Below are 26,442 nucleotides of genomic sequence, written 5' to 3' on the forward strand. Positions count from 1 at the left end.
GTTCAAATCTTTACTTTTCGATATATGACGTTTTTTGTGATTTTTTCAAAAATTTTCAGAAAACTTAAATTATTATTATTTTTGTAAAATCTGAAATTCCCAACCCTGTAGTTGGGTACTTTCAGAGTACTATCAAGGATCGCGAATCTTGCCTCTTAATATGAATGCTCAAATCCTTTTAGTTTCCGAGATAAGACGTTTTTTTTCAATTTTTTTTTCGGGAATCTTATGTTTAAAAAAATTCATAAATTTTTTGGATTCCTAACCCTTTAGTAGGGCGCTCTCAGGGACTCTCAGTGGTTGCAAATCTGGCTTCCAAATTTATCCAGAGGCTCATTAAGTTTTCGAGATGAAGCTTTTAAAATGGGAATTAAAAAAAAGTTAAAAAGTTCGAAATTACCAACCCTGTAATTGGGTGCAGTCAGAGTACACTAAAAGTTTGCAGATGTTGTTTGCAATATATGCGGTTTTTTTCATGAGTTGTCGAAAAATTTCGAAGCACCGAAGGTGCGTTAATTGCTAGTTTTAGTTAACTTAGATTTTAAAATATCCTAGTTTATTATTAAGCGCAGCGTGTGTCTGCTTAACTTTGGCCGTTAAGATTCCACCTGAATCTTTTCAAAGGAAAGTATTATTATAACGAGAAAATTATTTTAGTTGTTTTCCTCAATTTTTTCGGTGTTCAGTGGTTGTGGTAATTAACGCACCTTCGGTGCTTCGAAATTTTTCGACAACTCATGAAAAAAACCGCATATATTGCAAACAACATCTGCAAACTTTTAGTGTACTCTGACTGCACCCAATTACAGGGTTGGTAATTTCGAACTTGTAAACTTTTTTTAATTCCCATTTTAAAAGCGTCATCTCGAAAACTTAATGAGCCTCTGGATAAATTTGGAAGCCAGATTTGCAACCACTGAGAGTCCCTGAGAGCGCCCTACTAAAGGGTTAGGAATCCAAAAAATTTATGAATTTTTTTAAACATAAGATTCCCGAAAAAAAAAAATTGAAAAAAACGTCTTATCTCGGAAACTAAAAGGATTTGAGCATTCATATTAAGAGGCAAGGTTTGAGACGCCTGGGTGTACGCTGACAAAAAGGTTGTATCTTCGTAGTTGTCAAATTTTTCTCTGCTACTGTTTTTGGCTAAAATTATGTTGGTTTTATTAGTAACTTATTTTCTCTCAAATGTCGTTTTTTAAGCGATATAGGTATCAATTATCAACTCATTTTTTTCGTTTACCTGTGATCTGGAAGTAACGTTTACGATTTGGTTTCGTTTTTTTCCATACAATTTTGATTAATGCCATTTACGGTTTGTTTTTTATCGCTGTTTTTCTACGGCTGTAAGTGGTTTAATTATCAGTTTGTTGTTTAAAGACTTTTATGTTTTGAAAACATCAAATTTAGGGAAAACAGGCATAATTTTGTAGTAGCGAAAAAAAGCTCAAATCTACCGCAATTTCTCGGATGTTTTTTCAATCAGTCTTTTCTACTCATTTTTGACTGACTGCTTAATGAAAAAATTTGTCAACTGCTTTGAATGTCAACTGTTTTTCATTTTTATCTGCGTTTTATTTGCTAATTTTGGATCAATCTCCTAATTTTTTTGGAATTATCATTTGTTTTATTCTTAAAACTTCTTCATTTTAAATCAATTTCAATTGAAGCAACTGATTCTGTACTTTTGCCATGATCTAAAGTTCATGCTGCTTATGATCTTCACATTTTGCTAGCCGAAGTTTTCTCCTGTGAAACATTATTTTTTTCGTGCTATTGTATTTCTGATTATTTTTGTTCCAGAATTGTTACTAGCTCAGATTGAATCGTGTCATTCTGGCAGGTTATCGTCTTCCAAGATGTTCTTTTCTTGAAGATTGTTTTGTATATTTGGAGGTTTTTCTAGAAATTTTTTTCTCAATCACGTAACCACTGCAACCAGATTTGCAACCACTGAGAGTCCCTGAGAGCACCCTACTATAGGGTTAGGAATCCAAAAAATTTATGAATTTTTTTAAATAGTTGGGTCGTGTTGTGTCAAACTTTCTGAGCTTATGATTTTTATCAATCTATCTATCTATACATTATTTATTGGCGTTTTACTTGACACATTTTTTAAAAGTCATTATGTTGACATATTTGTTAAAATGCCTATATTTTGCAACGTTTACTATTTATTTTTGAATTCAACGTTTAAATTTTCCAAAATCATCTTTTGTTTAACTTTACATCTGTTGTAGTGTGAAAGCTTTAGCTGTAGTTTTTTTCTTAATTGGCATTGCAAAATTTTCAAGCTTTTCAGTTCAGTGTTTATTTGACAAAATTGAGATTATCAGCCGTAGTATGGTGTTCTATCTGGGTACACTCAGGGATCTTTTATAGATCTTGAAATTCCCAGCCTTAAGTAGGCTGATCTCAGGGTTAACAATGGAGTTGCAATTCTGTCCTCCAAATATGAACTGATTACTCAAATCTTTTCGGTGCTCGAGATATGGGTTTTATCTGATTTTTTAAAACTTTCCAAGAAATTTAATCTAAAAAAAACTTAACTAACTTAGATTTAAAAAAAAACAGAACTTGGAACTCTCAACCTGAAGGTGGGCTGCCCCCAGGATACAATATGGGGTTGCAATTCTGCCCTCTAAATTTAATTGCTCGAATCCATTTGATTTTTGAGATATTGCGTTTTTCATTAGTTTTTGAATTTTTTTCAAAGAACAGATCTAAAAATTACTAAACTTGCAAATATCAATCTTATTGTGGGGTGCCATCAGAGTACACTCAGAAATTCAGAAAGTTTTAATGGATTTTTCCAAAGTATGGGTTATATATTGATTGAAACGAGTGCTTTTAGGGTCCTCAACGAAATGGCTGTGGGAAGATAACACGGGCTTCAACGGAAGTTCAGGATCAGGGTAAGTTTTCTTCCACTATTGTTCGAACTTTTCTATCTCAATCAATGAAGTGGTGTTTATGATCCTTTTGCCCTGTGGATTTTTATTTACTCTCAATGAGTTTTTATTCCTTTTTCTAGAATAAGCTTTGTATTAAAAAGAGTTAAAGCCGTCAATTTTTTTTCCATGATCAGAATCAGTGGACTGTCGATAGCCTGATTTAGAACCATTTTAAGTAAATACACTCATACCACTCGACCATCACTCCAAACCCTCGGGCTCAACTTAGCCCCTTCCACAAAAACGCCCTGTGTGCCAAAAGCTCTTGCAGGATCTAACGGAGGCCAAAGTTTGACAGGTTGAATCAGATGAATGTGGATGCCACATTGTTTTTTGCAAAAACTTTATGCGAATACTTCCCATTACCAGGCTGCTAAGGTGAAGTTGCAACGGATTTACGGCAACGGCAAAATATTCCGTACGATTTTAATGAGAAAATCGGAAACTGTGGCACTCAACTTGCGTAATTGGACGTACGGTTTTAGCCAAGGTTAATCAGGAGGGGTCTCCGGCCAGATCCGTCTTCTTCGTAGATCCGAAAACATGAATAATTAGCTGTTTGCCGAGATAGAATGTTCTACGTTATCGATAAAAGACAGTTTGTGTGATGTCACCTTAGATGATGACGAAGTTTAGGTCTAGTTTTTAATAGTTTCTTTCTCAGTCTTATAAATGGCACAACACTTCAAAACGTTTTCGGTTTTATCATGTATCCTATTTTTACAAATAACTAATTATTAGTATTCATCTTTAGCTTAAAGGCGCTAAGCTAAGCTGAGTGTTACAGAAATTGAGGGACTGGCTAGGAGCGTTAATTTTGACAAATTCGGTAAACCAAGTTGGCAGCAGCCTTTTTCGAACTCATTTTGAGTCATAATCAATTTGAGGTTCACCAAAAACCTGATGGGGTCAAGTGTGTTATCATATTAAAACCTTTTTGGTCTAGATTTAGATTCCAAAGAATTTTTCACAAATTTCTGTTCGAGTTCGAAAATACTGGTCTGATTGTTTTGCTATGAAGACCAATTTATCTTTTGAAGTCACCCCGCTTGAGAAATTCATAACTAGTAAGGGCCTTGTGCCTAGCGTTGGTCCAAGTCGGACAAAAGCTTATTGATAATAAAAATTGAATTGCTGTAAATGTCATTGATAATGTCCGCTGGAGTTTTTAATCTATTATTTATTTAAATGCGGGCTTCACTATGTCGCCATGTTTAAGCTTTTTCAACGTATTACTTTTGCATGTTTAAGCTATATCGTATATTGCAATGGTTAAGATTTTTTTTTTCGATTTTCCAATTTGATTTTAGTGGTTATTTTACCGAGTTTAAATTCAGCAGCCCAATGTCGAATTAGGGGTTGCGAATTTGGCCTCCATTTTTGAATGCCCGAATCATTTTAGTTAACGAGATAAGACGATTTTTGAGATTTTTTCAAAAAATTTCAGAAATTTCAAATAACAAAAAATTTTACAAAACTTGTAGTTCCCAACCCTGTAGTTGGGTGCTGTCAGAGTACTCTAAGGAGTTACAAATCTTGCCTCCAAATATGACTGTTCAAATCTTTAGTTTTCGAGATGTGACGTTTTTTGTGATTTTTTCAAAAATTTTCAGAAAACTTAAATTATTATTATTTTTTTTTTAATCTGAAATTCCCAACCCTGTAGTTGGGTACTGTCAGAGTACTATCAAGGATCGCGAATCTTGCCTCCAAATATAACTGCTCAAATCCTTTTAGTTTTCGAGATATGATGTTTTTTTGTGATTTTTTCAAAAAATTTCCGAAAATTTCAATTAATTATTTCTCAAAATTTGAATATCCCAATCTTGTAGTTGGGTGCTGTCAGAGTACTCTAAGGAGTTACAAATCTCGCCTCCAAATATGAGTGTTCAAATCCTTGTAGTTTTCGAGATAAGACGATTTTTGAGATTTTTTCAAAAATTTCAAATAACGAAAAGTTTACAAAACATGTAGTTCCCAACCCTGTAGTTGGGTGCTGTCAGAGTACTCTAAGGAGTTACAAATCTTGCCTCCAAATATGACTGTTCAAATCTTTACTTTTCGATATATGACGTTTTTTGTGATTTTTTCAAAAATTTTCAGAAAACTTAAATTATTATTATTTTTGTAAAATCTGAAATTCCCAACCCTGTAGTTGGGTACTTTCAGAGTACTATCAAGGATCGCGAATCTTGCCTCCAAATATGACTGTTCAAATCCTCGTAGTTTTCGAGATATGAAGTTTTTTGTGATTTTTTCAAAAATTTCAGAAAATTTTAATTAATTATTTCTCTTTTTTTGAAAATCCCAACCTTGTAGTTGGGTGCTGTCAGAGTACTCTAAGGAGTTACAAATCTCGCCTCCAAATATGAGTGTTCAAATCCTTGTAGTTTTCGAGATATGACGTTTTTTGTGATTTTTCAAAAAAATTTCAGAAAACTTATATTAATTTTTTTTGCAAAATCAGAAATTCCCAACCCTGTAGTTGGGTCCTGTCAGAGTACTCTCAAAGATTGCGAATCTTGCCTCCCAGTATGACTGCTCAATTCTTTGTAGTTTTTGAGATATGACGTTTTTTGTGATTTTTTCAAAAATTTTCAGACAGTTTAAATTAATTATTCTTTCAAAATTTGAAATTCCCAACGCTATAGTTCGGTGTTATCGGGGTACTCTAAAGGGTGCAAATCTTGGCACATGCGACTGCTAAACGCGACTGCTCAAATGCTTTTAGTTTCCGAGATGTGACGTTTTTTGATTTTTTCAAAATTGCTCAAATTATCTACAAAGAAATTCAAAAAATTTGAAACTACTAACTTGATGAAGATACAACCTTATTGTCAGCGTATACCCAGTCGTTTCAAAGCTTGCCTATTAATATGAATGCTCAAATCTTTTTAGTTTTCGAAATAAGACGTTTTTTTTTTTTAATTTTTTTTTTCGGGAAACTTAGGTTTAAAAAATTTCACAAAATTTTGGATTCCTAACCCTATAGTAGGGTGCTCTCTGTGGTTGCAAATCTGGCCTCCAAATTTCTCCAGAGGCCTATTAAGTTTTCGAGATGACGCTTTTTAAATGGGAATTTAAAATAATTTAAAAGTTCGAAATTACCAACCCTGTAATTGGGTGCAGTCAGAGTACACTAAAAGTTTGCATATGTTGTTTCCAATATATGCGGTTTTTCTTGTTGTCGAAACATTTCGAAGCACCGAAGGTGCGTTAAACGCTAGTTTAATTTAATTCCCCAATTTGATTTTATTACTGCTTCATCAATATTTTGTGTAGTTATAAGTTTGTCGTGAAGCTAATTTTCAATCCATTTCACCGATAAAATTGACAAAAATGTTTTCAGTTTTATGAGTTTTTTGAACTGATTGTTGTTGGAACATTCTGTGCTAATTTCCCTGCAAAAATATCTTTTCGAAGTAGTTTTTTAATTAAAGGGTATTGTGTTTCAGAAGCAGAGGAAACTGCACATCGCTAATGTGAATATGCGAAATGTGGATAGAAAGAGTCATGCGTGCATGCTAAAGAGCTGTGCTCTTCTATGAAACTTATTTAGTTTTCGACTAGTGTATACGAAGAATAACTTCGCCTTTATTCACTGCGCCATATTTTTTTCATCTCCATTGTGCTCATTATTATTATAATTAGTCGATAGTTTGTTCTAACACTTAAGATGTTTTTTAGATAGAATAATTTTTTTAATTGTCATGCCAATCTACCGCTGGGTTTTATATTTTTCCATTTTAGCCTAATCACGTTACTATCTTCAGTTAAGTAACTAATCAACTAAATTTAGTTGAAATTTTAAATTAGAGCTTAAATTGAGCTTATATGCTAGCTTTGGGTTTATCCAATATAGGGTAGGTTGTCTCATCATTCTAAATTTGCATTGTTTTTATTCAGTTCTAAATTAGCCTGAAGGTTTTAAATTGCGGTAAAATTTGTACTTCGGGGCTAATATGCGGTTGCGCTCTATGCATGAGTTCACATCGCGTTTAGTTGTCTTCTGAATCTTTATGTAAAATTATTCTCACTTGCTATATATCAATCAGTTATTCAACTATAAACATAAAACGAAGCAGTTTTTTTGTTCTTAAACTGTTTCTGTTCTGAATGTTTCCGTTTTTATAAAGAATATATGGGAAAACGTGTGCTGCATTTTTTTAAAACCCAGTCGAAATGCCACGTCATGCTCTTTATTAAATCACAGAATCAATAATTGGCTCAGTTCCTACAATGGTCAAACTCCTTTAAAATAAGCTTAAAGTTCGTTAGTGCTGATTACCCTTGCAATCGGGTACTAGAGTTTTTTCCCGTAAATAATTTTGTTCACTGGACTCCTGGTGGCACCTTGGCTCATGAATTAAAATTTCACAGTGTCTTTTGCACATTTAGGCTGTAGGTTACGAATACGCCTGTGATGGCAAAGGTCCTGGGTTCGAATCTGACTGGGACCTTTTTTTTTTAAACCGTAAATATTCCGGTTCAAAATTTTTTGGCCTATTTCTTGTCTGATTATGTTTTTTTCGGCTTAGTTGCCACATCTAAGAATAGTTTTTTTTGTAAACGATTTTCATTGTAATTGCTTTGTTTTCGCATTTCAAAAATCCGGTCGAATCGGTTTTAGTTTTTTTTTGGCATGAAAAGTTTCTGCTCAGGTATTTTTGGCTTTGTTACCGCTTGGTAATTCAAAATTCAATATCTATCAACCATCCGTCGCATCTGCAGTAGAGATAACACAATTGCTAGAGATCGCAAAGGGTTGCGATTGGAATCCGACCGGGAACTGTTTTTTTTGCAAACTATAGAGTTTAAGTGCGTTTTCGGGCTATCGTCTGTCAGTTTATTTTTGTCGGCTTAGTTCCCGTAGCCCGACTTTTTCGAAGGTTCAGCTTTGCTCCAGGTTGCTGTAGCCCCCATGCTTGAGGTGACAAAGCTCAGGAGTTCGATTGCAGTCGAGGCCTGTTTTTTTTGCAAGTTGAAATTTTTCGGCTAATTTAGATCATTGTCGGTCTGCTTATTTTAGTCGGCTTAGTTCCGTGAAAATCCAATAATTTTGTCGGCTTAGTTCCGTAGTTTCATTTTTTGAAAATTCAGTTTCTTTCTAGCATTTTGAAAGCTCTTTGTACAGTTTTTAGTAATGCAGGCACCATTTTTCCGGATAGTTTGGGCTTTTGTCGCAATTTTTATTGACATTGATTTTTTGCAGTTTTTCTCTGTTGATTTCAATCATAGTCATTTATATTTGTATCGCAAGTGCTGGGAATCTCATCTTCGCCTCTGTGTAAGATACTTTTTTCTGCGTTTGCGACTAGCAAGCGTTATCAAATCGGAATATAGACGGTTTTCGGGTTAACAACTAATTCAATGAAATCAGTTGAATCAGATAGCATGACCATTCTGGTAGCAGCAGAACAGAATGTCAGACAAAGACATTTCTCGAGTATGCTTGAATTTTAACTGACCGTTTCATTCGAGTTTTCGTTGTTGATTGCAAAACAACTCTTATTTTTAGTTTCCGCTTTCTTTTTCGTTTTTTTTTGGCTCAAATGGTTTCATTTGATGTTATATCTGTTTCGTTGCCTCATAATTTGTCTTTTGATCCAAATTTTTTAAGCAATTGTTTAAATTTAATTTGTTCCAAGTTTTGTTATTTCACTTGTGCCACCTGAGGGGTGCTAAACTTGAGACCTCAAGTTTTTTTTGGCTCAACAGTAGTCTAACCAAGTATCGTCTGCTCAGTTTCCGCTTGGATAAGTTTGTTTCTTGATGCATTTTGAAAACTGGCAGTTGTTTTTCTAAGTATCTTTCCTCAAACTCAACCGCATTCCAATTTTTTGTACTCAGTTTTTTTTTACTCTACCTTCATTTTTTTTAACTCAGGCTTTTGCCCTATTTTTGGACTAGCTGCTGTGCTTTTGCAGCTCCGCTTCGCCTCTGTGTTCGAATTATTTGCTTTCACCCAATGAAAAAGAATTCGCTCCAATTTTGCAGTTTAGAAATGTGTCTTAAGAGTATTCCATGCAAGGGATTTCGGTGATATGTTTCAATAGGTAGTAATTTAGAGTATAGTGCATGTATTTAATTTGAGAACCATTATACATAATATAGTCATTTCATTTTCAATCAATTGTACATGCTACTAAGATAGTTTTTGTCAATACAGTACTCTGTCAGATTTTCAAAATTCAAATTTTACACTTATGCCAAAATGAGGCTTTTGAAATAAATAATGACGGAAATAAATAATGCATTAGCAAAAACTTTTCGATATCAAAAAAATCATCGATTTTGATTGCCAGCTTTTTTATCTATGGAATTCCAGCTTTAATTACTGTAGTTTAACATTGGACCGAGTAAGGTAAAATTATTGCTCCACAAAAGTGAATCTGGAAATCAGTTAATGCAATTGTTTTGAATTCCAGCTTTAAAATTGCATTAAGCCACAAATATAACTAATGCACTAAAAAAATGTCTAAATAACAGAAAAAGCATTGACTTTGAGTACCAGCGTTAACAATGCATTGAAAAATAGCTATATTTACTGCGCTACAAAAGTGAGTCTTTTAATCAGAAATCGGATCAAGATAACTAAATTATACTTCTTAGCTTTATAGTTCTTAGCTCCAATATAGTTCTTAGCTTTTTATGCAATCCAGACGAGAGCATTTGAATCACTTTCCCCTTGAAAGGTCTCAATGTTATCGGATCAATAATAATCTGATTTTGGCATGTTTTACGACGTTTCATGAGTTACTGCTAACTGTATAAATCTTGCTACAATTGATGGATTACAGCAGACTGCTCTGTGTCTTCACCTACAATTGTTATTAGTGAAAAAACTTAGAATTAAATAAAAACCTTCAATAACTGTCAAATTTTTTCATGACATGTATGGTCCGGTTTCACGTTTCATGATGTTTTCTGTCTATGTCTAGTACATATGTGCATCTTGATACAATTGATGTGCTAGAAGAGGTTATGCTGGAGTTTTTTTGAACACTGTAAAATAGCGCCAAAAAAACTGACAAAATAAGGTATCAAAAAATGTGCAACTTTTGAGTTCTTCATTCTTATAGTTTTTTTAACAGTAATTATTATAGGTTAAGACTCAGCGTAGTCTCGTTTAACCTAACAGTTGTGGCAGGAAGTAAATTTTGTTGTAGAAACAGTTTTGAAACATGAAACTGGTAGCTTAGGAGATATGGAAGATTTTACTATTTAAAAAAATTCAAAAACTTAGAAAAAAATCTAATTTTAAATTTATGTTTTTCTTTTCTTTTTTACGTGAAAGAAGCATGCATAGCTAGGGTAGGCGTTTGCGGGCCATATGGCCCCGTTGTCTATCCTCTCCGAGTCTCATTTTAATAATTACTTATAACGATGAATTGCCAAATTTATGTAATGAATGACCGGAGAAATTTATTCTTTCTTTCTTTCTTTTATGAAGGAACCTGACAAAATAAAGTGTAATTTAAAAAATGACTTTTTTGAGACTTTCATTCATTTTTAAATATTTTTTTTTCTTAGAACAATCTAATTTAAGATTCAGGGCGGTCTCGTAGGATCCATAAATGGTAGCAAAAAGTACATAACTAACAGGAACATTCATGGAATCTCCATTCTGCGTTTGTCCTTTCAGTTGAATCCATATTTTTGAGGTCGAAACTCAAGCCTCAAATTGAAACCAAAAAATATTTTCTTAACATATTGCGGTATCAGGGTAACCATAACAACCTAAGAGGCGCCTACATGAACAAAAATTGAAATATTGGGTTTGAGGAATATCATTTTTTAGCATAAAAGTGCACAACCCCAAAGTTTCGGTTTTGCTCAGATCCAAATTTCTCAAAATCTTGTAATTGAAAATGATCAAATGAAAGGTCGTTAGAAACTTTGTTTCAAATGCTTGGCTATCTTTAAATTCAGTAAGGAGTTGGTTTTGACCACAATAGCTAATCCTGGGATATTTCCTATACCTAATTTTTCTTGTCAATAAGTGACTTTTTCCGGGCAAAAAGTGATCATATCTTCTTTGCCATAACAACTGTCGAATAAAAAAAAACCTCAGATAGGCCTAAATTTTGTTTTTATTCAATAACTTTTTTCTGAACTTAGCTTATGCTAAAGCATGCTACTCCTGATCGGGTTGTCAGAGTTACTACACATCACTGCAGAATTTTTTAGACCGGGTTGTACGCATCTACCCAAGAAACGCTCAACCGTACCCTTCTTTCTCGAATCCTTTTTCGGATGAGAATTGACTTTTTTTTCCAGCCAGCCAGGTTGAAATCACGAAATTTGAAACAATCAATGGACTGGATTTGGTGTTGCCTCGTTCGAAAGATACTGAGCAGGGTATTCCAAAACACCCCCACAACACGCCAAAGCTAAATTTTAAGATCAATTTTTGAGTTGCTGCAAGTATTGCAAAATGTGACTTTTGCCCGGCCCTAACTTTTCCCATGTTTTTCTTCGAAGTTTTTTGCAGTAGGGTTTTTATCGTCCCGAAGCATAAATATGAAGTTTCAGAGCTGTACGAGGCCGAGAAACATTTTGAACAGGTACCCCGAATTCGGTTGAGCCATCCGTCAAAATGTGGCTTGTGCCGGATCAGGGCACCGCCCAGCATAACTGTATAATACAGTGTATATCAACTTCATAACTAGTCTGTCAACTTTATAACAGGAAACCTCGCTTCACTTGCAAAAATTGAAATTTTAACCGCAAATTTTCCTAATTATTCTGCATAAATAAATTCATGTTGAAGAAACGCCCGGAATCGAATTAGTTACTCTTGCGAGACCAAGTGTATTGCAGCCGGGTAATAAACATTTTCCTCGTGAGCAAGTTTTTCCTCAAGGTTCCTCTCCTCGCAGCTGAACAGACGTGCCCAGAAACAGACTCAATTTGAGCATGTTTGATTTCAAATACGCACACTATTCGAAGTTTAATTACATTAGTGTCAGATTATTAAGAACCTTCTCTTCTAGCCTAAGTCGCAAATAAAAGTGTTCATTAGAAAAGTTCACTTATTTGGAAATTTCACTTTAGCATTGGAGATTGCATAACATATGTTCTCTGCTTTATTTGTGGCTAGTCTTTGGTGCCTATTAAGGTTAAGTGGTTAGTCTGCGAGACTCTTAATCTTTAGGTCGCAGTTTCGAATCACAGAGTTCAAGGCTTATTTTTTTATTGTGCTTTCTATGGTTGCTTTTTGTCGTGTTTTGGCTAGTGTATGCAAAGCGAAGCTTCGCCTCTGTGTTTATATTTTGGCTCTAGATTTTACAACTCAGATTTTGCGCATATTTCTTTTTTTTCCATCATTTTGAAGAGTCAATTAGCGATTTGAAAAACGATTTAAAACGCCGTAAAATTTGTTCACGCTCAAATTTGATTTTTCGTGGTTTGACTTATCATTTTTTAAAGTTCAGTTTGTTTCATCTGTTAGAATGAAGCCAAACTTTTTTATTGAACTGCAAAAGTCTTAAGGTCACAAAAAACGTGATCGAATGTTAATTTCGAAAGTGGATTTAAGTTTTCAGATTTCACACGGGAAAAAAATTCATCTATGGATACAGTTTTCTCAATTTGGGTTCCTTTATCAAAAAAGTGCCAAACATAAATTATGCTTGAAATCAAAAAAGTTTTCTTTGAAGTTTTTTCAAATAACATTTCAGTTTTTGTTTCTTTGCGTTCATTAACGCTTTATTACGCTTGCGATTGGCAAGCGTTATCAAACGGAATGATGACTTTTTTTCTAGTTAACAACTAAATTAACAAAACCAGTTAAATCACTTGGTGATATTAATGCTGATATGCTCAATTTCTTGAAAATTCAAATTTAACTACTTGGGGGTACTAGTTACTACTGGGTAGTTTCAGGGGGACTGAAACTTTATTTTTTTGAAAAAATCAGTTTTGTTTTTCGGCTTTACTCGTGTCTACTCATAGATTGTCGGCCTCGTTTCCGCTTCGTAAGGTTGTCCGGTTGCTAATTTGAATTTCAAATGCCTTTTTAGGATTTTTTGCCCAGAATTCCTGTTTCCCTTCTACCCATTTTCAAAAGTCGGAATTCAATAGAAAACCGCGTTTCTATGGTGCCCTTGTGTGCCTGCATACTCCGCTGGTCTCTCTTTGCTTTTCCAATTTGTCTTTTCTGAAGAAGTCTGTAGGGGAAATATTTGACCGATATTTTTGATTTTTTTTCGTTTTCGAAAACTAACCTACCAAATCTGAAATTGTTGGTTTCATTGAATAGATAGGCTTTGTTAAGCTCCCCTCGATGAGCGGCTACGTCCAAAAATTTTTAAACATCAAATATGGCCCTCGGAATAGTGAAATTTTTGATATTTTTGACCGTTTTTAAACCTTTTTGACTTTTCTCGAAAACTAGCCTCTCAAACCAGTGGTTGTGGGTTCAATGGATATAACGGTTAGTTAGAAACTCCCTTGCATCAGCGGCTACTCACAAGTTTTTATACACAAAAAAAATCAATTTTGAATTTTTGGCCGTATTTTGAAACTTTTCGGGAGTGCTGCCCTGACAAAGCTGGATTTTTGGGTTCGACGAAATAACAGTTTGGGTGAATCTCTTCTGCATAAGCGACTCGCGCAATTTGTTTAAGACAAGAAGCCCTAATTCTCGGAATTGTCAACTATCTGATTTGCTGACCTTTTTTTGGACTTTCTCGATAACTATTCTGCCAAATCTGATATCATAGGTTTAATCGACAAAACAGTTTGTTGCAAGCTTACTTTTGTAATTGTTTACGCTCAGTTTGTTTTGAGAACAGTTATGGCCTTCAAACAAGTGAACTTATTGAAACTTTGACCGGTTTTTAGAAACTTTCTGATTTTTCTTAAAAACTACTCTTTCAAATCTGATTAAGAGTTCAATCGAATTAAGCGGTTAGGCGAATTTTTCGTGCAAAAGCGGCCATTTTTTATAAGAGAAATGTTATGACTTTGGAAACATTCCAAAATCTCAATAGATTTCACTCTTCTCACTAATTTTAGAAGAGAAACAATTAAGGTTTTGGGAAAATCCAATTTCTAAGTTAAGCATTTCGTCCCGCATCAGTATGGCAAATTCAAAAAAATATCAAAGACGTGCTTCCAGCTATAGCTGGGCACTAGGTGCCCTTCCTCGAGTTATACGAAAATTTTACTTCACCTTGTTTTTCGCAACATTTTTCATTTTTTCTCGACATGTTTTTATGATTGCGTTAAATCGAAAGTGGTGCGAACTGTCTGTTTGCTATGATGTTTTAACAGGGATGTTGGGCTAAAAATTTCCGGTTCAAATCATCATATGGGCTTAATTGCCTCATCTGCGTCCTTATGAAGATAAAAATACATTTTCATTATTTCAGATTTTCATTGTTACGCAAAATGAGGCAATTAAGCTGATATAACATAAGCTGAAACCTTTTTAGGCTAATACACCTGTGAAAACAAAAAATTCAAGCAATTACATATCCAGTTTATGCTGAATTTATATATTTATTTTATTTCGGTTTTTTTTTGCAGGTTCTAAATCCCCGAAAATCAAATACTTTCATAATTTTTGATTGCTAAATCTGCAATAGTTTTTAAATTTTTTTTTAAATTTTTTGTTTTGCTCAATTATTGTGGCGTACGTTATGTCGGCTTAATTTGCAACCAACTCAAACCAGTTATAATGTTCATAGTTGGGTGTTTCTCGTTTTTTGACAGTAGCTATGAGTCTCTGGAAATCTGAAAATTGTTGAAGAAGTTGTAATTCCAAACGTTTTCGCCATTTATTGGCATCATCAGGCAAACAGCAAAACTGAAAAACAAAACACACTTGAGGAGTGCAACAAAACTATGAAATAATAGGTTTTCAAGAAAACTATATGTATAAAGCTTTAACGCGAGTAAAATACTGGAACAAAGAAAAAAAAACATTTTATGTCAAAAGAGTAAGGCGTACTTGTGTGACATATATTGTTTTCTTTGTTTCAGTATTTTACTGTTGAGTTACAGCTTTTACATTAGGGTTTTACATTAGCATTGAATTTTATTGTTTTCTATCTGAAGAAGCTATAGGTTTCGGCCTAACTTCATCTATGAGTTAACACGAGTTACTTTAAATTTAAGAAGAGAACGACTCATATTGTTACAGTACAGTTTCAAGTCACTGATACCGAAGGAAATTATATTTGTGAATGTATTGTATAATCAATTTTGTAGCTTTGTTGGTTTTAATTTTTTGCCCCGCATCCGATTGATGAGGCTCCCTATCTCTTGGAAGTTGAGATTAAAAAATATAGCAAGGTCAATTTAGTAAAGACGTGTAAGGAAAGATTTTTACTGGAAAAAGGCTAGTTCCGGATAATAAGTCACTGCTAATCAAGGGAATACACGGGAATACACTTCGAGAGCAGTGACCTATTATCCGGAACTAGCCTTTTTCTAGTAAAAATCTTTCCTTACACGTCTTTACTAAATTGACCTTGCTATATTTTTTAATCTCAACTTCCAAGAGGTAGGGAGCATAATGCGTGGTTGAATAAATTTATGTCCAGGGTTCGATTGCCGTCTGGACCTGATTTTTTAAAAAAATATCTGGAATGAGAATTTTTCCGTTTAGGTGTACTTTTTCGATATAGCATCAGTAATCTACTGTCAATTCAGTTTTCCTTCCAGAAAATTTTAAGACCAGGACTTTTCCAGCACATTCAAGAGAAGGGATACAAATTCTTCCAAACAAAATCATCACCAAAGAAATCTATATCTAGATCAAGTGTGTACAAATATTGTGTACAAATATTGGCTTTCTGCAGTCCAATTTATTATTTGCCAAGTTAGTGTAATGGCCTTCAGCTTGCTATATTCCAAATGTTAATTGCAAAATTTCGCCTTTTTGTACTTGGAGCCACTTTTGCTGCATTGCATCGGCAATTGATTACCATATTTAGCTGCTTTGTTTTGGGCCAGTGTTTGACGATATTTATACACTTTAAGGGATAGATGGCTAGATCAGGAAAACGGAGGCTTCATAACCCGAGGAAAGAGATTTCTCGTTGTCAGCTTATTCGTTTTTTAGACTTTTTATTTCCAGATGATTTTTTACACTTGCGAGAAACAAGCGTCTTGTAATCGGGAACTAACTTTTCGCCCGTTAACAACTTTTCGTTCGAGTCTTCAACTTGCTTTATTGTTCAACCTTAACAACGTCTACTTTCCTCCCCACTTGACCTAGAGATAACGTCGTCGCCTTTGCACTCTCAGGTCTGCGGGTCGAGTTTCGTCCGGTCTTTAATTTTTTTCTTCAGTTTGTATGCATTCGAAAAAAATGGTAAAAATTGAATAGTCGGATTTTTGTTTGTCTGCTCTAATGTTTTCGGCTTAGTTACCACATCAGGAATTTAGATTGCGCTTTGGATTTGGTTACATGGTACAAGTGCAAGTATTGTTCGTCGATTTTTCAGGGGACTCAAAACTTATCAGATTTTAAAATAAAATCACTTTTTTTGGCTCAACGTGTGTCTGCTCAAAAATGGTCTGCTTTGTTTCCTCTTGCGAGCTTAAGCGAACGTAGTGTACTAGTACGACTATTCTGTTTTCAACCTTATTGGAAAGAATTGGTGCCACTTTTGGTGGCATCGTTATGTCTTTGTGATAGAATGTGCTATGGCATTTGATTAGTAAAAAGTTAACACAGTTGATGCTTTTTTCCCTTGCGATAGCAAGGGTATTGCAATCGGGTACTGGACTTTTTTCTGTAGCCAATTTTGTCCACAACTTTGGTAATTTGGTTCATAATGAATTCAAATTTTGTAGTGTATTTTGCACACTTGACCTGGTAGTATCGAATACGCCGGAGACGGCAAAGGTCTTGGATTCGATTCTGAACAGGACCATTTTTTTCTAAACGGTTGATGTTCCGGCTCAAAAAATTTCGGCCTTCTATTTTTCTGCTTACGTTTTTTCGGCTTAGTTGCCACATCTAAGAATAGTTTTTTTAGCTGTAAACATTTTTTGCTGCAATTGTTTTATGCTTTTAGGAAATCGGGCCGAAACTAAATTTGTTTTTCAAATTGTTATATTAGCCATCTCGATTTGTTAAAATTTCTCTTTGTTTTCATTGTTTAGTATTTTTAGTGGCCTCTTACTGCGTCGTTATGTCCGAAAAAGTTTTTTTGAGCGTGTGTGTGCTCTGAGGGGCGAAGGGACTTAAAAGTTTTTACAATTTTAGAATTTTTTTCGTCATGAAGGGTTTCTGCTCAGGCTTTTTCGGCTTGTTACCGCTTGGCAACTATAAATTCAAATCCAGTCAACCATCCAGCGCATCTGGCGTAGAGATAAAACAACTGCTTGAGAAAAGATTTGCTGTTCGAATCCGGCCGGGCCCTTTTTTGCTAACTAGAGTTTTTGCGCTTTTTCGGACTATCGTCCGTTTGTTGAATTTTGTCGGCTTGGTTCCCGTCGCTCTATGCTTTGTGTTTATTCCAAGTTGCTGTAAACTCCATGCTTGAGACGACAAAGCACGGGAGTTCGATTTCTGTTGAGACTTGTTTTTCTATATAGAATGTAGAATTTTATCTAATTTAGATTATTGTCTATCTGCTTATTTTTGTCTGCTTATTTCGGCAGAAAGGAATTTTTTGAAAAGTTGGTTTCTGTATAGCATTGCCAAAGCTGGTTATAGAGTTACTAATGGCGTAAGCTTTTTTTTTCGGGTATTTTGGGCTTATGTTGCAATTTTTATTGATAAAAACGATTTTTTGATTTTTTCCATTTGATTGAGTCCTTATCATTTAGTCCGTTTGATTCTGCGTTGTCATTCATTGTTGTTTCGCAAGTGGTGCGAAGCTCAGCTTCGCCTCTGTGTTAAATAATCAATTGAACCGGAAAAAGTTATTTGTTTCAAACCACAGTACAAAAATTTAAAAAATGATTTAAAGAAATTTTCCTAGTTAGTTTCTCTTGGATTTTTTTGAAATGCATAATTTATTACGCTTACGATTAGCAAGCGTTATCAAATCGGAAAATGGACTTTTTTGGGTTAACAAATTGCTTAACAGAATCAATCCAATCAGTTTGTCTACTGGTTCATAAAGAAATCAAGTTTCTAAGCGTCTCCGGCGCACTTAGTCTGGAGGTAACGAATAAACCTGGGACAGCTAAAGTTCTGAGTTCGAATCTGAACCAGAATTTGTATGTTTTCTTTCGAATTGGACAAAACGTTAGAAGTCTCAGAATAGAATTTAAAGTTCAAAGTTTGTATGACATTTTTTCCTCTAAAATGTTTCTGAATTGTAATTTAACGCCGTCAAAAGCGTTTCTGAACGTGCTCTCCGAAAATAGAAGAGCATAGCAGACAAAATTTTGAAGTTTTTTAGTTGGTGTTTCTTAGAAAAGTTTTTGATTTCTTTGGACTAAGTGGCTTTTTTCTTTCCTTTCCTGTCTGCTAGCTTGCGATCCTATTTTTGTGTTATCGCAATTGATGCGAATCTTGGCTTCGCCTTTGTGTACAAATATTGGCTTTTTGCAGTCCAATTTATTATTTGCCAAGTTAGTGTAATGGCCTTCAGCTTGCTATATTCCACATTTTTAATTGCAAAATTGCGCCTTTTTGTATTTGGTGCCACTTTTACTGCATTGCATTGGAAATTGATTACCATATTTAGCTGCTTTGTTTGTGGCCAGTGTTTGACGATATTTAAGTGTTCGTGGCCGAGAGGGTAGGGCGTGAAACTCCTAATAGCGAGGTCGCAGGTTCGAGTCCGATTCGTAGCAAAGTTTTACTAATTCGAGGCTTTCTTCTACTTTTTCGTCTTTCACTTTATAACGCTGCTTTATTGTTAGAGCTTGCTAAGCTTCTTTGCCGTAATTTTTGTTCTGTTTACCTTTCAGTTATCAATTTTCTACCATTTTTGCTGAATTTCTATCTTTCTATCATGTTTGCTGAACTTTCTGGCATGTTTGCTGAGACAGACGAAGTTTTAAATTTTGTTAGACCTAGTTTTTTTTCAATATTTTACGTTTTTTATGAATATTTTTTCTTATGATTATGTTGTATCGCAAATGGTGCGAAGCTCCGGCTAGCCCCTGTGTTTATTTTGCATTATTATTGGTTGTCCTGGCAAATCTCGAAAATATCAATACCTGGTTAAGGTTTTTATTAGTTTCTAAGAGGTAGGAGAATTGTCTCAAGCTATTAAAAGCTATAATATTTGTTTTTGTAAATACGCTTTCAACATCCATTTCTAATTAGTTTTTAAGAAACAGATTTTTTGAAACCAGTTGTTAGAAATTCTCTAGGTGAGCGACGGGGAGGCGACTAAAGTATCTGCCTCTCAATCAAGTTTATGACGGTTCGAGTCGGAAAACAACAACAGAACCTTGCAGTTATTAAAAAACGGAAGAAGTTGTTCGCAGTGAACTTAACAGCTTGTATGTTGATCTTTTCCACCGTGGAGAAAAGATCTCAGCTCAAGTTGGTTTTTTTAGAACCAAGATGTCGCATAATCACGCACATAACCATGCTCACAACACAAGTGACCATGTGAGTTATGAAGAGATGCTCAAAACTAATTACGAACTGACTGAAGAAAAAACAAAGCAACTAGTGGACTCAATTGGAATCAAACCTGATTGGCACATTTTGGATGCTGGAGCTGGAATTGGAATTATGAGCCAGCTCTTTCTGGATAAAATCAAAGACGGGCCTGGAACTTTGACTCTTATGGAACCATCACCATCTTTCGAAACCCATTTAGAACAATTAGTGCTGGCTAATAAAAAAAAAGTTATCTTCAAGAAAACGCAAATTGAAATGAGGGATTACCCCTGTAAAAAATCTGACTCAGGATACGATCTTGTGTTTATCAGGTGTGTATAGTTATTTTATAGCGTTGAACAAGTTGAATTATTTTTTTCATCCACTAAATGGGGGAAGGAACTTGCATCCGGATGTTTTTTTCGCGCAACAAATGAACGACAGATGGGGTGGAGCGAAAGTTTGAGTATAAAGGATAGCAGACCCAGAAATCTCATGATAAAAAATACAGTTGCAAATAACCCCATCAACATCGCCTTGCCATAAGATCCCACGCCAGTTAAAAGGTAGCCCAAATTATGAACAAAGTATCTGATCAACAAAGTAGCCCCTGATTCAGCCGTGATTCAAGCTACAATTATAAAAACTAGTTATTTGACAATGATTCAAGCTGTAAATAACCGGATGTTACATCTGTGTAAGAAATAACATATTATTGAAAAGTTAATGACTCTTAAATTGGCTCGCACCCGTTTTGATGAATCCCGTTTTTTTGAACAGGTCAGTTAATTGTTTTTTAGCAGTTTTTTTGAAAAAATATCCGAGATCTTAGGAAGCATTGGCAGGCCCAAAAGCAACATTTTATAATGTATATTTGTGAAATTGTTTTTTTAAACACTTTCTAAAGACAACTTTCATTTTCTGAAAAATGTTAATGAGGAAAACATTGATAAATAAATCAAATATATCAAAAAATACACCTCATTGAATTCATATATCAAAATCCTGCATCCTATAGTAAATCATTGTTACGCTTGCGATTAGCAAGCGTTATCAAACTGGAAATATAGACTTTTTTGGGGTTAACAACTTGCTTAACACAATCACTTGTACCTTGGTTCAAAAAAATCAAACTTGTATGCGTTCCCGGCCACTTAGCATGGAGGTAACAAATATGCCTGGGGAGGCAAAAGTCCTGGGTTCGAATCAGACGAGGTCCTGTGTTCGAATCAGACGAGGTCCTATGTTTTTTCAGGTAATTGTCTGCTTATCTGTTTTTGATGGCAAAATTATCAATGCAAGTAGCAGATTGGTCAGTCACCCGAGTTGGTTATCTCAACACCAGCTTGAATCCATTCGATTCTACTACATTCGCATATTTTTCAGAGACTAGATTCTTTTTGGAGACATGAATATTGATACCCCCACAAAGATTGTGTGGTACCGTGTCAGTACTTATACTTTCAAGAAAACTGTCTAAGCGCTCTATGAACTCAATTTTATTATTCGGTGGTTTGTAATAGATCACAGTGAGATTACAAGCTTTGCCAAGTATGTTTAAGACTACAGACAAAGCCTCTCTTAAACTAATAGTTTTTTCTTTGACTATTGTTATAGCTTTTCACAGTTGTATCATTACTCCACCTCCTTCCACCTTTTGCATTTGCGAGAGACCTTATATTCCTTGTAACCTTTTATTAGATAAATAGAAGGATCATTTTCTTTGCTTAACCACGTCTCAGAGAGACAAATAATATATGGGGCAGAGACTCAAGGCAGTGATCCAGTGCCTCCAAATCTTCAACATGTTTCCGTAAAGATTGTACGTTTAAGTGTAACACATTGACATGTTCCAGTATTTTTTGACTATTGAAAAAATCACCCTCCATTTTTGATTTATTTTTGATAGTTAAATTTAGTTTAAGTGCCTTCCGATCCTTGCGATGGCCCAAAAACACTGTGAAAACAATTCCAAACATCATTGAACCGATAGTTGAGAGCATTGCCTCCTTCGTATAATCCTTGGATTCGGTAAGTGTTCTGATCAGCTTTCCACTGATAAAATATGTCCACGCCGATTGTAATCTATCATCAATCTTCATAAGTTTCAAAAACTAGAACCTGGGCTGGCTTAAATCTTCAAATGAAAAAATATCCGAGATCTTAGGAAGCATTGGCAGGCCTAAAAGCAACATATTATAATGTATATTTGTGAAATTGTTTTTTTAAACACTTTCTAAAGACAACTTTCATTTTCTGAAAAATGTTAATGAGGAAAACATTGATAAATACATCAAATATATCAAAAAAATACACCTCATTGAATTCATATATCAAAATCCTGCATCCTATAGTAAATCATTGTTACGCTTGCGATTAGCAAGCGTTATCAAACTGGAAATATAGACTTTTTTGGGATTAACAACTTGCTTAACACAATCACTTGTACCTTGGTTCAAAAAAATCAAACTTGTATGCGTTCCCGGCCACTTAGCATGGAGGTAACAAATATGCCTGGGGAGGCAAAAGTCCTGGGTTCGAATCAGACGAGGTCCTGTGTTCGAATCAGACGAGGTCCTATGTTTTTTCAGGTATTTGTCTGCTTATCTGTTTTTGATGGCAAAATTATCAATGCAAGTAGCAGATTGGTCAGTCACCCGAGTTGGTTATCTCAACACCAGCTTGAATCCATTCGATTCTACTACATTCGCATATTTTTCAGAGACTAGATTCTTTTTGGAGACATGAATATTGATACCCCCACAAAGATTGTGTGGTACCGTGTCAGTACTTATGCTTTCAAGAAAACTGTCTAAGCGCTCTATGAACTCAATTTTATTATTCGGTGGTTTGTAATAGATCACAGTGAGATTACAAGCTTTGCCAAGTATGTTTAAGACTACAGACAAAGCCTCTCTTAAACTAATAGTTTTTTCTTTGACTATTGTTATAGCTTTTCACAGTTGTATCATTACTCCACCTCCTTCCACCTTTTGCATTTGCGAGAGACCTTATATTCCTTGTAACCTTTTATTAGATAAATAGAAGGATCATTTTCTTTGCTTAACCACGTCTCAGAGAGACAAATAATATATGGGGCAGAGACTCAAGGCAGTGATCCAGTACCTCCAAATCTTCAACATGTTTCCGTAAAGATTGTACGTTTAAGTGTAACACATTGACATGTTCCAGTATTTTTTGACTATTGAAAAAATCACCCTCCATTTTTGATTTATTTTTGATAGTTAAATTTAGTTTAAGTGCCTTCCGATCCTTGCGATGGCCCAAAAACACTGTGAAAACAATTCCAAACATCATTGAACCGATAGTTGAGAGCATTGCCTCCTTCGTATAATCCTTGGATTCGGTAAGTGTTCTGATCAGCTTTCCACTGATAAAATATGTCCACGCCGATTGTAATCTATCATCAATCTTCATCAGTTTCAAAAACTAGAACCTGGGCTGGCTTAAATCTTCAAATACGCAAATTCCCTCCAATTTTGTATTACTTGCCCAATCTTCCTTGTTCTTCAATATATTTATCTTCGCCACTCGTCTGGAAAATCTCACTGTAATGGTTTTCTGGTTGCTACCAGATGGTAATCGGTGCGCTATTGATATGTCTGCTTTTCGACGTCACCATTCATTTGATTGGCAATGTCGATCACTTTCTCCATAGTTGCATCTACATTTTCGCGCTGGTTTCCTTCTAATCCAATAATTTTTATGTTGTAGGACTCTAGTAATTCGGCTTCAGATAAACTCTAAGGTTGCATCGTGTTTCTTGATTGGCGAGCTCTTGTTTAATTTCTGATATTATTTGGGACTTCATTTGGGCAGCAGCTTCTTGGATTGTTTTCTTAATCACTTTGTCCACTTCTTCTTTGATCGATTGTACTACGGTTGGAATCAGATTTTTAATTGACTTAGCGATCGTATGTTCAATTATTTTCATCATATCAGCAGAATCAGTATCTCAGTCGGCGCCAGGACTTAGCTTGGTAACGCTTCTTTTCGTTTTCTGGCCTGGCTACTGGTGTTTGATCATCAAACTGAATAGGTGGGGTAACAATAGTCTGGGTTGTCATGGCTCTGTTGGCATCATCATTTTCAATTTCCATTCTCTGAAACTATGTAATAAAATAGTTTATCGCAACAATTAGTCTATCACAACAATTCTCGAGATAACAGACGTCTGAGTCACGATCGCCCCCTGTATTAAGAATCTAATCACCGGGACGAACAATGAGTCTTCGGGACGAAAAAATTTGCTTGCGGAACAACAAACAACTTGCGGTTTTCAGTCTTCTTTTTGCACACTGTTCAATCTCTCGGCAATGAATCGTTGAACCTGAAATCCTTGGGCCGAAATGCGCGTAATGGCTAAAAAAGGCTACTGTTTACGAATATCGCCGCGAGCAGGGCCAAGGGGCTACGTGCAGTTACATCGCTGGGCATAAATGAAGTCAGACCGGAGCGGAAAATTTTTGTTTGCTTTACAAAGTCCAAACCGAGGTGCCTCACGGAGTTCTTAGGTGAGCGAAGAATCCACAGTTCTACAGGAAACTTACAATTTCGCTGCTGGATTTTTAATTTTGAGCTGCTTGATTTACCATTTAGAAGATCCATTAAAATTTTTCTTTCAACCTTTTTGACGTCACCCAATTTGCCTTTCCGAGAGCTCGTGAAATTTGTTTTAGGCAAAATAGGTTTTAAAAAACCTCATTTTCCTAAACTTCTGTGCAGCATACGGTTTTTCAAGAGAAAAGTCATCAATGAAGTTAAGCGAATTGCGCGTCTTTAGAAGAGGTCAGTGGCTTAACCCGTCCGCCCCTGGTATCTACCCATAGCTTGAAACCCTTTTCACGTTTTTGGTGCAACCAATTGCTTATTTGAGCGTTTGTTTCAGACTGGTGCTACATCACTGCCGCGCAGACTATGCAATCGGATGTCTACTGAGTGTCCTGAAACCAGGGGGAATGTTCGTAGTGCAGGAGTTCGTTCACGGCACCGCCGCCTTCTGGGCACAGAAGACAGTGTGCACTGCGCTTCATCAGCTAGAGCTGCAATCCATTGGTGAAATCAGAACACACGCGTTGTGCGGTGATCATGCTAATTATATTCCACCTGCTATGTACAAAAATTTAATCAGGTTCGTGTTCATTTTATTGCTCAGAGTGCATGTCTTTTTTGTTTAGCTTTTTCTCATGCATTTTACCGGCCTTTAAAATATACCAATTACTTGAAAAATATGATGATAACCCAGACGGTTTTGGCGCGAATTCTCTTGACAAACTACTCAGCAAAAACCAGCTGTTCTGACAACTTGTTCGCGACTGTTTTCAGTTTTTATTGAAATTTGATTCAAAATTGATAAAAGGAATGAGAGAGCATGTGAGCTTAATTTAATCTCTGGCGTCTGATATGAATTTTGATGATTCTGAGGCATTCAGAATTAGACTGTTGTTGGCAAATTGGTGACCGTTAGCATTTAATCAGACAAAATACATGCGCTTTCGGTTTAGTATTGTTTCGACACTGTCTAATTGTGAACAAGTAAAAAAAAAGTGGTACAGGCTCAATTACAGAAAAGTATAACAATTTAGCCAACAGTTTAGTTGTAATTATATGCAGTTTTTGGTTGTGATTTTAGCCAATCGTGTGAAGTTTTGCACTTTGACAAGTTTATACCAGAAGGCCACCCGGCTGACACTTTGGGTAAGAATGTCTTCACAATGATGACAAAACACTGCAGAAATGAAGAGACGAAGAATAAAGCACAGAAAGAATACGAAGATATCTGTGTTGAAAAACACTCGGTTGTTTATTCGCGAGTACACATTAATATCATAGCCAAGAAAAACTGAAATTAGTTCAAGATCTAGATTAGAAATTAAACATCTACTCACCCGATGCTGAAGTTTTAACATATCTGGAAGATTTTATTCGATATTTTCTGACGTTTTATTAGATCTTTATTACGCAATACATATTCAAATTACAGTAACTGTTATGTCTGATTTTTAATGGGATCATCAGCCGGATGGTGGGGTGGGGGGTGGGGAGGTTGGTTTAGAATCGCCTCCACCTTCTCAGAGATTTGATCCCCTGCCGACATAAAGGGTGCCCCTTTGTACTATTTTAAAATATCCATGTTTGTCTGTCTGACCCTGAACTTTTTCTAAAGTCGCCTTTGGCGCTCAAATATACTAATTTTGAGGGGTAGAGCGATTTTTTGGCTATAATTATCCAAAAAGTGTCTAAAAACGCTTTTTTCAAAAATTTGCCTGCGGCGCAGAAAACTTGCTCAAAAAAGGGTCTATATAGTGCTTGCAGCAGAGCTCAGAAAATCAAATTGGTCGACCATAGTCTTCAAAAAATACAACAAATTTTGTTTCAAATTATTGTTTTATTTTCGGAGTGGTGTCATAAAAAGAGCTAATCAAAAAAGGTATTAGGTATATTCGACAGCCGCACAAAAAAAAACGAATTAAAAATCAATTTTTGTAAAAAAAATTTACTGAAAAAACAAAAAAAAATCATCAAAAAAAATTTCGAATTTAGCAGTTTTTTGAATTTTTGAAAATTTTGATTCCAAAAAGGCGCTTAAGTGTTCATAGTAAACTAACGTTATCCAAGTAAAACTAATTTTTACGTTTTAAATTGAGCTATTGTAAGTTTCTATGCAATTAAATTAAGACTGATCGCTCGCTTTAATTGCTCGAAATAAGACGAAAATTCAAAAATTGCAAACCGGTTTTTCTTGACACCGGGAAAGTTTTTTGAGGTTTTTGAATGTTCGAATCACGACTGTAAGGGCTTTAATATGATATGTCTTTCAACCCCATCCGATCATTATTTGCGGTACATGATTTTGCGTGGAAAACCAAAAGGTAAAAAAAACTGAAGCAGACCCGAATACAAAGTTCCTCCCCATTTTAAATGGTCGGAACA

The 26,442-nt window shown here is 35.2% G+C and overlaps 2 protein-coding genes across 3 annotated transcripts in view; both read left to right on the forward strand.

Annotated features, from left to right (window-relative positions):
* Positions 1–6,677, forward strand: part of LOC134843838 (uncharacterized) — a 24,207-nt gene extending 17,530 nt beyond the window's left edge. The window contains exons 2-4 of one of the 2 annotated variants that reach the window (XM_063860134.1): positions 2,855–2,915; positions 3,089–3,129; positions 6,410–6,677. In XM_063860134.1, coding sequence (XP_063716204.1) covers positions 2,855–2,915; positions 3,089–3,113 — 86 coding nt within the window. In that variant the 3' untranslated portion in view covers positions 3,114–3,129; positions 6,410–6,677. The remainder of the gene's footprint in view (positions 1–2,854; positions 2,916–3,088; positions 3,130–6,409) is intronic. The other variant, XM_063860133.1, reaches the window with a different exon arrangement.
* A 12,202-nt stretch (positions 6,678–18,879) lies between these two features.
* On the forward strand, positions 18,880–25,467 carry LOC134844703 (uncharacterized). The gene is made up of 3 exons (XM_063861515.1): positions 18,880–19,820; positions 24,398–24,640; positions 25,142–25,467. Exons 1-3 carry the CDS (start codon positions 19,447–19,449, stop codon positions 25,353–25,355), a joined length of 831 nt encoding a protein of 276 aa, XP_063717585.1. The 5' UTR covers positions 18,880–19,446; the 3' UTR covers positions 25,356–25,467.
* Positions 25,468–26,442: the final 975 nt, after the last annotated feature.

The sequence above is a fragment of the Symsagittifera roscoffensis genome, chromosome 4 (genome assembly GCF_963678635.1).
Source record: "Symsagittifera roscoffensis chromosome 4, txSymRosc1.1, whole genome shotgun sequence".
Lineage (NCBI taxonomy): Eukaryota > Metazoa > Xenacoelomorpha > Acoela > Convolutidae > Symsagittifera > Symsagittifera roscoffensis.